The following is a 10,906-nucleotide window of genomic DNA, read 5'->3' on the forward strand; positions in this document are numbered from 1 at the left end:
TGAGAAAGCCTAAGGATAGTGCCCAGACCCTGAGTCCAAGGCCCAGGACTGACCACAAAAGGAACAAAATGGAGATGCATAAAAAACAGCTCACTTGGAGCCAGGAGCATGACCTAGTGGTAGAGTGCTCGCCTAGCGTGCACAGAGCCCTAGGTTCGATTCCTTGGTTACCACATACATAGAAGCCGGAAGTGGTGCTGTGGCTCAAGTGGGAGAGCGCTAGGCTTGACAAAACCCAAGGACAGTGCTCAGGCCCTGAGTTCGAGCCCCAGGACCGGCAAGGAAAGATAAGAATAGCTCACTTGTCTGTGAGGTGGCCCCAGGTCTTGGGAAGTAGTCTTTCAATGCCCATGCCGGGTGAGGAGGTGCGCGTGCGCATAAGGACGTCCGCACAGGCGCGGAACCTTGGTGCCGCGCGGGGTGCAGTGCAGCACCGGACCCGTGGGGGCGTGTGCACCCGGAAGTGGCCCCCGTGCGCGGGAAGCGCGGACCGCCGTGCGGAGCCTGCGGCGCCGGTGGACGGGGCGCGATGGAGAGGATTGACCTGGAGTCCGGGGCCGCGGCGGCGGCGAGGGATCCCGGTGAGAACGAGATGCTGGCCAGGCGGAGGCGACGGGAGGGAGTCGTGACGGTGCCACCAGGAAGTAACTCCTCGGGAAGGCCTCGAGGGGGACTCCTTATAGCGGCACACCCATGCCCAGTCCTTCCTGCCCGCCGCCACCGTGTCCCGCTTTAACCTGCCATGGCTTCCTCTTCCTTTCCTCCCCTGAAGTTAACTTTTCCCCTGCCCCAGGTTAGCCCACTCCCTTGCCAGCCGACTCCCAGACTACCTTTAAACTTCTCCCCAGCCCTGGCCTAACGCTAGTTCTCAGACCAGCCCCTCCCCTGGCTTCAACAGAATCTGACTTTACCTCCCTCTTTCCTCATTCCATTGTAAATCTCCTGCTTCCCCCAAGTCTGAGGCCCAGGCTGCCCTCGTAAAAGGCCTACCTGCCCATGGGTACCTAAAATGTATTTGCGTTTGCTCATCTTTTCTGTCTCTCCTGTGTGCATATGTCCTGGGACTTGAACTCAGGGCCTGGGTGCTCAGCTTTTTCACCCAAAGCTGGAGCTCTACCATTTGAACCACAACTCCAGCTTTATGGTGGGCTATAGCGGATAAAAGGCTCACAACTTAGGCTGGGAATTTAGCCTAGTGGTCAAGTGCTTGCCTAGCATGCACGAAGACCCGGGTTCGATTCCTAGGTATCACATACATTGCAAAATACCAGAAATGTTGCTGTGGCTCAAGTGGTAGAGCTCTAGCCTTAAGAAAGCACAAGGATAGTGCCCAGGCACTGCGTTCAAGGCCCAGGACTGACAAAAAAAAAAAAAAAAAAGTCTCACAACTTTTTTGCCCCAAAGTTCATTAGTATTACAGCCAGTGACTCTTGAGTTCAAGCCCTGCCAGTACCAGCACACAAAAAGAATCCATTTGCAGCCACTCCTCCATTCCCTCCTCTTTCCTTCTACTTTTCTAAACAGCACACGATGCGTTGTCAGAAATTATGCTCTTGTCCGCATCCCTACTTAAAAGTCAGCCTTGGGGTTGGGAGTGTGGCTTAGTTGTAGAGTGTTTGCCTAGCGTGCATGAAACCCTGGGCTCCATTCCACAGTATCACATGAACAGAAAAAGTCAGAAGTGGCACTGTGGCTCAAATGGTAGAATGGTAGCCTTGAGCACAGAGAGGCTCAGAGACAGAGCCCAGTCCCTGAATTCAAGCCCCAGACCTGCCAAAAAAAAAAGTCAGCTTCCTGCTCGCTGTGAGCCCACCTGCAGGGCTCAGGACACAGCAGGCACCCAGTAAGAGTAAGCCGACTAGGAGGAGACCTAGCACCCAGACCCCTCCTCTAATGCCTCCTTTCCTCTGCCCTGCCTCTCCTCCTGAACTAACAAACACTCCCTTCCCCAGGCTGTGCAGAGCCCAGACCTGGACACTGGGGGGAGCTGAGCCAGACTCCTGTCCCATCCAGACCCCAGGACAAGGAGGAGGTGGCAGAGAGCTCTGTAGAAACCCTGGACAGTGACACCCACAGGACTGAGAATGCCGCAGTGATTGCCATGCTGCAGGCCGTGGCTGCCAGCCGCCTGCCCGTGTGCAGTCAGCAGCAGGGTGAGCCCGACCTGACAGAGCATGAGAAGGTGGCCGTGCTGAGCCAGCTGTACCACGAGAAGCCGCTGGTATTCCTGGAGCGTTTCCGCACCAGCCTCCGGGAGGAGCACCTGGCCTGCTTTGGCCACCTGCGTGGTGACCACCGGGCCGACTTCTACTGTGCTGAGGTGGCACGGCAGGGCACTGCCCGGCCCCGCACCCTGCGGACCCGCCTGCGGAACAGGCGCTACGCTGCCCTGCGTGAGCTCATCCAAGGTGTGGAGGGCGCCTGGGCAAGACAGGGAGAGCAGGGAAACTGAGGTGAGGGAGGGGGAAGCCTGGAGACAGACCTGTTTCTTGGTCCGTTGTGAGGCTTGAACTCAAGGTCTGAGTGCTATCCCTGAGCTTACTCTTTTGCTCAAGGCGAGGCTAGTCCTCTACTACTTTGAACCACAGCTTCACTTCCGGTTTCTCAGTGGTTAATTGGAGATAAGAGTCTCACAGGGAGTTTTTTTGCCCGGGTTGGCTTTGAACCACAATCCTCAGATCTTAACCTCCAGAGTAGCTAGGATTATAGGCATGAGCCACTGGCACCCAGCTTGGGAGATAGGATTTGAACAAAGAAAAACATGAAGACGCTGAGACTGAAGTAGGGAGAGGGGCAGAGACGGGCTCTGAGGAAGTTGGGGGACACAATAAGAGGCCAGAGTTTAGCAGGTGGGTGGCAGTACTGGGGATCCAGCTCAGGGCCTCTACCCCTTGAGCCACGGCCCCAGTCATTTTGATTTTAGTTGATTTTTTTTTCAGGTAGGGTCGCACACTTATTGCTTGGACTAGCCTTGAATGTGGATCCTTCTGTCTCTGTATCCCGAGTCCCTGGGGGCTGCAGGTGTGTGCTCCCTCTCCCAGCCTTACACATCTGCGCGTGCCCTGTCCACTCAGACCCCGCCCCTCCCCCCCCACTGTCTGTCCTCCGCACAGGGGGTGAGTATTTCAGCGATGAGCAGATGAGGTACCGCGCACCGCTGCTGTATGAGCAGTACATCGGCCAGTACCTCACCCAAGAGGAGCTCAGTGCCCGCAACCCGGCCCCCCTGGCAGCCCGGCCCGGCTCCCCCAGCACGCCCGCCTGCCCGCTCTCCGATCTCCTGCTCCAGTCCTACCAGGAACGAGAACTGCAGCAGCGGCTGCTCCAGCAGCAGGAGGAGGAGGAGGCCTGCTTGGAGGAAGAGGAGGAGGAGGAAGAGGACAGTGATGAGGAAGGTGTGGGCAAGCAACAGGGAGACCCCAGTGGCCAGACACCCCTGCCCCAAGCCTGCCTGTCTCCTCTTCATCACCACACCCTTAAAGGAGTCAAGTGATCCCCCGACCCTCAGTCTCCGCTCCCAGTGCTTCCCCGAGCACCCTCCGCCCCTTCCCTTCAACAACCCCCCTGGACACCTGCTCTCCTTTTGCAGACCAGAGGTCCAGCAAAGACTCGGAGGCCTGGATGCCTGACTCGGAAGAGAGGCTGATCCTGCGGGAGGAGTTCACCAGCCGGATGCACCAACGCTTCCTGGATGGCAAGGACGGGGACTTTGACTACAGGTGCCCCCACCCTGCTCCCTACCCCCCCCCCCCGCCAGTACGCATGCCCAGGCGCCTTGCCGGGCCTGTGTCCCTCCAGCACACCCTACTTCGTGGTGTTAAAAGGCCCCAGAAAGTTCCTGGGCCTGGGTATTGTTTCTTTGGGGGTATGTTTGTTGGTAGTAGGGCTTGAACTCTGGGCTGGGTGCTGTCCCTCAGCTCTTCAGCTCAAGGCTAGTGTTCTAACACTCCGCCACTTTCAGTTTTCTCGTGGTTCATTGGAGATAAGAGTTTCATGGATTTCTGTGCCCGGGCTGGCTTTGAACCTCGATCCTCAGATCTCAGCCTCCTGACTAGCTAGGATTACAAACGTGAGCCACTGGTACCCAGCTTAGGCCTGTGGCTTTAAACAACCAGAGACAGAACTGGGAGAGCCTTGAGTGTCAAAGCCCTGCCTCAGTTTCTTCTCAAGGAAGCGAGAATGGGACTCACATGGGTTCAGTTTCACCCTGGGTAGTGACAGCCCTCCACTACCCTGAGTCCCCTGGTGTCCCCAGGGGACTCAGCCTCTTCTCAAGGCCTCCCTGTGGCATGTCCCCCCACTTGTTGCTGGCTTCAGTGTAGCCTAGGGGATGTAAGAAAGTGGTGGACACAGAGGGAAATGGTGTGTTCCCTCAGCCAATTGGTCTGCCTTGCAGTCCCCAACATGAGCCAGGCACAGGGACTCTAATGACACACGAGCCACAGCCACACACAAGCTGGTTCCTGTCGCACAGCACGCCAGCCCACTCCGGGACCCTCCAGCCCAAATCCACCAAGGGGATAGCCACAGGGTCCTAAGTGAACCAGCCCACTGCCACCCCCAGACCCAGTGTCCAAGGACATTGGCCTGGGAGGTCAGGCGTGTGTCCCTCCACCACCATTCAACCCACACTCCTGCCTTGTCTCAGTGCCCGGATCTGAAGGACAGTCTCCATGTCCTGATGTCCCTGTGACAGGCCTTGCAGAACCAAGCAGGGCATGGTGGCAAGGTGTCCTGGGATCGGGGAGGGGTAGACCAGAAGTAGAGTCAGACTTGGGGAGCCTGCCACTTGGGGTGGCCCCCTACACCACTACCAGTCCCCAGCCAGCCCTCCCTTCTGTCTCCCTACGGAGACAACACCATCCTTATGAGGAGACCAGGAATGTGCACCTGTGTGTCACCCCACCTTCCACTGACCAAAGAGGCCCAGCATTCTCTTCAGGGTCAGTGCAGACCTGACAGGCAGCTGCCTCAGGTACCTGGCCTCTCACAGCCCCCTCCTCCTGCAGCACTGTGGACGATAACCCTGACTTTGACAACCTGGACATCGTGGCCCGGGACGAGGAGGAGAGGTACTTCGATGAGGAGGAGCCTGAGGACGCGCCCAGCCCTGAGCTGGGTGGAGACTAACCATGGCACCGCCCTGCCCAGTCCTGGCCCCAGCCAGGCAGTTCCCCATGGCAGGACAGCCTCCCAGCCCCGCCCCCCCCCCCCCCCCCCCGCCTTTTGCCCTTCCCATCCCCTGCCTCTGTCTTTTTCTTGGTGTGACTCTGGGCTCCCATCCTTGTTTTGCACTGTCTCACTCTGTGACCCCCTTTTCCTGCCTCTGTCCCCCACCTTTACCCATTGTCCCTGCACCTGGCCCAGGATGAAGGTCCATCCCTTTTATCCAAGGCCCGTGTTACTGACTCTGTTCCCCTGGGGCCCAACCCAGATCTGGTCCCTCTCCCTGTCCACCTGCTGCCTCCTTGTACCTCTTACAGCCTGTCCACGCCCCTCTGTACCATTCCTCACCCAGCTGCCCATTACCCTCTCTCCCACACTGCCTCGCCCTTCAGAGTCCAGTCCAGAGGACTGGCAAAGGCACACTGGGGATGATAGGTGGGGGAGGGGTGGCCACTGGGGGGAGGGGAGGGGTTCCCCCTGCCCAGCCACAATTTTCCCTTTCTTCCCTTCCTCCGCCTCTCTCCCCTGCTCCTGTTTACTCTCCCAGTCCACAGGCTGTTATCAGGGGCCTGAGTCATCTCCCACACAGCCGAGGGTCCCTCCCCCAGCCCGTCCAGGGCCCAGGGCCGCCCCACAGCCCCCCGCCGCCCAGCCTAATGGGAGCCAGATGGCCGTCCCGTGACTCAGCCTGTGGGAACCCAGGCGTCCCACCTTCCCATGCCCCACCCCCACCCTGCGCCCAGCACACACAAGGGGCTACTGGTAGGTTGGGAGGCAGAGGCCAAGGGGCAACAGACTGAACTGGGGACATCTCAAAGACACATGGACTCCTGACCCCAGGTCCTTTGTGCTGTGCCCAGGGTCCCCCCAGAAGCAACAAGAGCACTCGGGGGGGCTGAGGTTCAAGGCTGGCCCAGGCCTGAATCAGGCACCTGTGTCCCGATGGAGCCTGCAGGCAGCCCTGAACCCCCTGCCCGCCTCCGTGTGGCCAGGGATGCCCAGCGCAGCTCCAGGCCCGGTCCTGCGCTGGCCCCTGGTGGCACCGGGGACAGACCTCCTTAGGTGGGAGACAGGAGAAGAGGCAGGTGCTGGGAGCGCTGCAGGATGCCCGAGGCTGTCCATGGGTCCAGGCGGTGTTCCACAGACCAGATGTCTGCCTGTCTTCGTCCCGGCGGCCACCGCCCCGGCTCCCAGAGGACAGCAGCTTGACCCAACCCCACAGTCCAGAAACACCCTGAGATCCGGGTTCCTAGGACCCCTCCTCCGGTGCCCTCAGTACCAGGCAGCTTCCCCCAGGCTGCCGTCTACTAAGTAAACTTGTTCATGATTCCCTCTGCCACCGCCCTGAGTTTGTTCTGTTATGTAACGGAGAGGAGAGGCGCAGGCAGCCATTGAGTCAGTCAGGGTTAGTCAGATGGCGGAGGCTGAGAGAGAGGCGGGCCAGCGGGTCTCAGGGATTAGATGAGGAGACAGGGAGGGAGGTGGAGACGGGATCACCGGACTACAGACACACCCCTGGTCTCAGCAGGGGCTGCTGAGACAGGAGACGCTGGGGATGGGGTGGGCGGAGAGGCTGAGTCAGGGAAGGAGAGCCCCTCGACGGCATCCGGCCCCCACCCCCGTGTCTCCTGTCTGTCCTGCCCCAGCTGCCACCCAACCCCCCCCCATCAACCTCCTGCCAGAGCCCAAGGAGACCCTGTGCCCTGTCATCAAGGCCCTGCAGGGCCCCACTGCCTCCCATCGCCACCTCTACTTCCCCCCTCCCTACACATCTAAGCACCTGTGGCTGCCACCCCCCTCCCCACACCCTACCCCTCCTTCCCTCTCCATCTCTGCCTTCCCAGCCCCATGCCCCAGCTTCTGCCGCTGTCTGGGTGACCCCCCCTCCATTCCTCCCTCCTCTTCACCTTCATTTTTTCCTCTCCTTGCTGTGTCCTGGCCCAGCCCCCTCCCTCAGTGTCTCCCAAGCCCACGGCGTCCAGGTCAGCGCTCCACTGGTGGTCCCTGGGACCCTGGTGAGGGGTTACCACTCGGTCCCCGCCCTGGAGAGGGCAGAAGGCCTGTCTGGGAGAAGGAAATGTCTGTCCTGTGGCCCAGGACATGCCCGCCACTGCCACCCCCGGGCTGGGGCCGAGTAAACACAGCCGACAGCCTGGGGATATTTATACCGGAGCTGGGCACCAGGCCAGTGCCCACCACAGCCCCTGCCCGGCCCTGCCCCGCTGCCACCGCCAGCCTGAGCCAGCGTGGCACCAGCCAGCCAAGGGGATGCCACAGCCCTGGCCACACTGCTGCCAAGGAGCTTCATGGACAGGACAGGGACCCCGGCCTCCCCAACCCCCTCCTCCACAAACAAGGCCAGGCCCGCCGTGGGGTCACCCCTGCAGACCCCACCTGCTCCCAACCCCCACCCAGGCAGAATGGGGCCCCCCAGCAAACGCTCAGGAAGTTCATCTCTAGCCTGGGGGTCTGGGGGTGGCTCTGAGGTGGGACAAATGGTGTCAGCAAGCTGCAGGCCTGGGGTGTTATCCCATACCACCAAAAATAATAATTGGGTGCCAGGGTTCAAGTTTGTAATCCTTACTACTTAGGAGGTTGAGACCCAGAGGATCGTGGTTTGAAGCCAGTCCAGGCAGAAAAGTCCTTTTTGTCTGCAACTCGTCAACAATAACAAAAATCTAGCCAGGCACAGTGGCTCACACCTGTAATCCTAGCTACTCAGGGGCTGAGATCTGAGGATCAAGGTTCAAAGCCAGCCTGGGCCCTAAAGTCCATGAGCCTCTTATCTCCGATTAATCACCAGAAAACCAAAAATGGCACTGTGGCTTAGGGGTAGCGCAGTAGCCTTGAGCTAAACTGCTCAGGGACAACACTCAGGCCCAGAGTTCAAGCCCCTTCACCTACCACCCCCTCAAAAAAAAAAATCTAGGCCTGGGAATGTGGCTTAATGGTATAGTGCTTACCTAGCATGTATGAAGCTCTGGGATCAATTCTTCACACAAAAAGAGCTAGGCTGGGAATTTAGCCTAGTGGTAGAGTACTTGCCTAGCATGCACAAAGACCAGGGTTCAATTCCTCAGTGTCACATATATAGAAAAGCCATAAGTGGTGCTGTGGCTTCAGTGGTAGAGTGCTAGCTTTGAAGAAAGCCCTTGGACAGTGCTCATGCCCTGAGTTCAAGCCCCAGGACTGGCACAAAGAAAGAAAAAGAGCAAGAGGGCCAGGAGTTTGGCCTAGTGGTAGAGTGTTTGCCTAGCATGCACCAAGACCCAGGGTCGACTCCTCAGTACCACATACATAGAAAAAGCTAAAAGTGGTGCTGCTGTAGTTCAAGTAGTAGCACTCTAACCTTGAAAAAGCCCAAGGACAGTGTTCAGGACCCCAGTTCAAGCTCCAGGAAAAAGAAAAAGCTGCAAGTGGTGCTGTGGCTCAGGTGGTAGAGTACCAGCCTTCAGCAAAAGAAACTCGGGACAGTGCTTGGGTCCTGAGTTCAAGCCCCAGGATGACCAGCGGTTTGAACCTGTCCAGGTTCAAAAAAAAAAAACATATAACTCTGCCTCCCCCAAATATCTTTCTCACAAACCCAAAAATAATGCAATAAGCACCTAAATCTCAAGGACAGCAAAAAATGAGTGCAAAAATTTACACCCAGAGAACTGTGAAGATGCTGAATGCATACACACACATACACACACACATACATGCACACACGCAGTGCCAGGAGAGAGCCACAGAAAGTACCCAGCTTCCCTCACCACCTCAGACATCCAGCTGGACACATGCTGGAGACACACACCCCAAAATGACAGTGCCAGCCAGGCCACAGGCTGTCGTATTGGCCCCTGAAGCGAAGCTACACCCCCACCACACCCATGGCACAAGGGGACACCTGTCCAGTCATAGTAGAGAACAGCCCGCAGACATGTGGGGAGTGGGCCACCCTTCCCTGCTGGCCTGCTCCAGCAGGTCCCTGGAGGGGGCAGGGAGGCTGAGCTGGCCAGGGCCTCTTCCTGCCATGGGGGCCCGGACAGGAAGCCCAGGCTCCAGCCGGAACCCAGACTCCCCCCACAACTTCCCCCAAAGCTCCTGGCTGCTGCCTGCAGAGGCAAGACAGGGGTGTGGCCAGAAGAGGTCAGGGCACCCTGAACCCCCTGCCCTGTGGTCGGCCCATGCAGGCAGGCAGGCAGGGTAGGGCAGGGCAGGGCAGGCGTGTCCTGACTGGGTTGGGGCCAGGCCAATTGGAGGGCTGGGGATGCCCAGAGAACAGGGCAGGGGTCACACGGCCAGCAGCCAGCGCAGGTCTCACTGCAGGGCCTGGAGGGACCTCAAGACTAGGGATGGGAGGTCTGGCTGTGTAGAACTGCTAAGTCCAGGCCCCCAAGAGGTGATGGGAGCCCCCAGGTGTGACGGTGTGCCCTGGATGTGACCAGGACCCCAGGGAGTGACAGGACTGGACCGTGGCCACTGTGGGGCCACCCGGGACTCCCCAGGCAGGGTGGAGGGGTGAGAGCCCTGAGACAGTGTGTCTGGGACTGTGACATGTGTCAGCTCCGTGGGTGGCGTGGGTGGGGCTCTGGCGGGTCACACGGTGACCGTGACCCATGGAGGATGTTTGTGTAAGTGCGGGGCGGGGGCTGGGGGCCTCATTTCCTGATGGGGCTGACAGGGCTGTGCTGTGTGTTTGTGTGACACGGCCCTGGAGCCATGTCTGGTGCGAAGTGACCCTATGGAATCTATTTACATGACTCCTTTGGTTGGTGTCATGTCCTAACAGAGTTTGCTGCAGGGCTGGGCTGTGTTTATGGGATGGGGTGACGCTGTGTCTGTCTGTATCTGCGCATGTGCGGACTGTGACTGCGCATGCTCCTTATCCTGGGCTCCAGAGCAGCCCAGGTGTCCATAGAGGGAGGTCTGAGGGATAACGCTGCCTACATGGTTGGGGGACAAGATCCACATTTCAGCCTTTGCAGGCGTGGGGGGGGGGAGGTGTCCAAGTCTCAGCCTCAGTGGTATCTGTACACACAAGGCTGGTGACAAAGGCAGCCCCCACCCCCACTCACACCCGGCCCACTGTGGCTTCCAGACAGGAAGAGACTGGGGGGGGTGGTCAGGACCCTCTCACCTCAGCCCAGTACTGCCCACTGCCCTCGGGCTCCCAGGACCAGCCTCTCTGTCCATTCTCCCAGACAATCCCTGGGCCAGGAAGACTTGGAGGGGCCTGGGAAATGCAGGGGGAGGGAGGAAGTGAAAGCTGGGTGGAGAGGAAGCTGAGAGGCACAGAAGACGAAGCAGGGGAGAAGTCACCAGCAGGTCTCCACAACCAGCCAGTCCTTGCCTGGGTCAACTCCATCTCCTCATTCACAAGCCCTCCATAGCTCCCATGCCCCTCCAAGCTCCCGTGGGCTGGTGGAGGGCTTGTATCCATAGACCCTGAGTTCAGATCCTAGCTCTGTCCCTTTGCAGCTCTATGAGTTTAACCAAGTAAGTCCTGGGGCTTAAACTTCCCCCGTCTCTTTAAGCTCCAGCCTAGCATCCTACCAGCTTTGACGTTTTGGCGCCTCACTGGAGATCATGGGCTTTCCTGCCTGAGCTGGCTTTGAAGCACGGATCCTCAGATCTCAGCCCCCGGAGTAGTTAGGATTCCAGGCAAGAGCCACAGGCGCCTGGCTAAGCTTCTGCTAGCAAAGCCTCTCCTGGATTCTGCTGAAGCAGTGACCACAGGCAGTTATGTTGATGAGGA

General features: G+C 58.8%; 1 protein-coding gene across 2 annotated transcripts; it reads left to right on the forward strand.

The window, feature by feature from the left end:
* Nucleotides 1-471: 471 nt before the first annotated feature.
* On the forward strand, nt 472-6,496 carry Ccdc97 (coiled-coil domain containing 97). Of its 2 annotated transcripts, XM_090322158.1 has the most exons (5): nt 472-581; nt 2,014-2,408; nt 3,114-3,395; nt 3,590-3,719; nt 5,010-6,496. In XM_090322158.1, exons 2-5 carry the CDS (start codon nt 2,102-2,104, stop codon nt 5,128-5,130), a joined length of 840 nt encoding a protein of 279 aa, XP_090178284.1. In that variant the 5' UTR covers nt 472-581; nt 2,014-2,101; the 3' UTR covers nt 5,131-6,496. The 2 variants fall into 2 exon arrangements, with proteins under 2 accessions (XP_090178284.1, XP_090178285.1); XM_090322159.1 differs by lacking the exon at nt 472-581 and having other exon boundaries at nt 1,948-2,408.
* Nucleotides 6,497-10,906: the final 4,410 nt, after the last annotated feature.

The sequence above is a fragment of the Megascapheus bottae genome, chromosome 31 (genome assembly GCF_031878675.1).
Source record: "Megascapheus bottae isolate mThoBot1 chromosome 31, mThoBot2.hap1, whole genome shotgun sequence".
Lineage (NCBI taxonomy): Eukaryota > Metazoa > Chordata > Mammalia > Rodentia > Geomyidae > Megascapheus > Megascapheus bottae.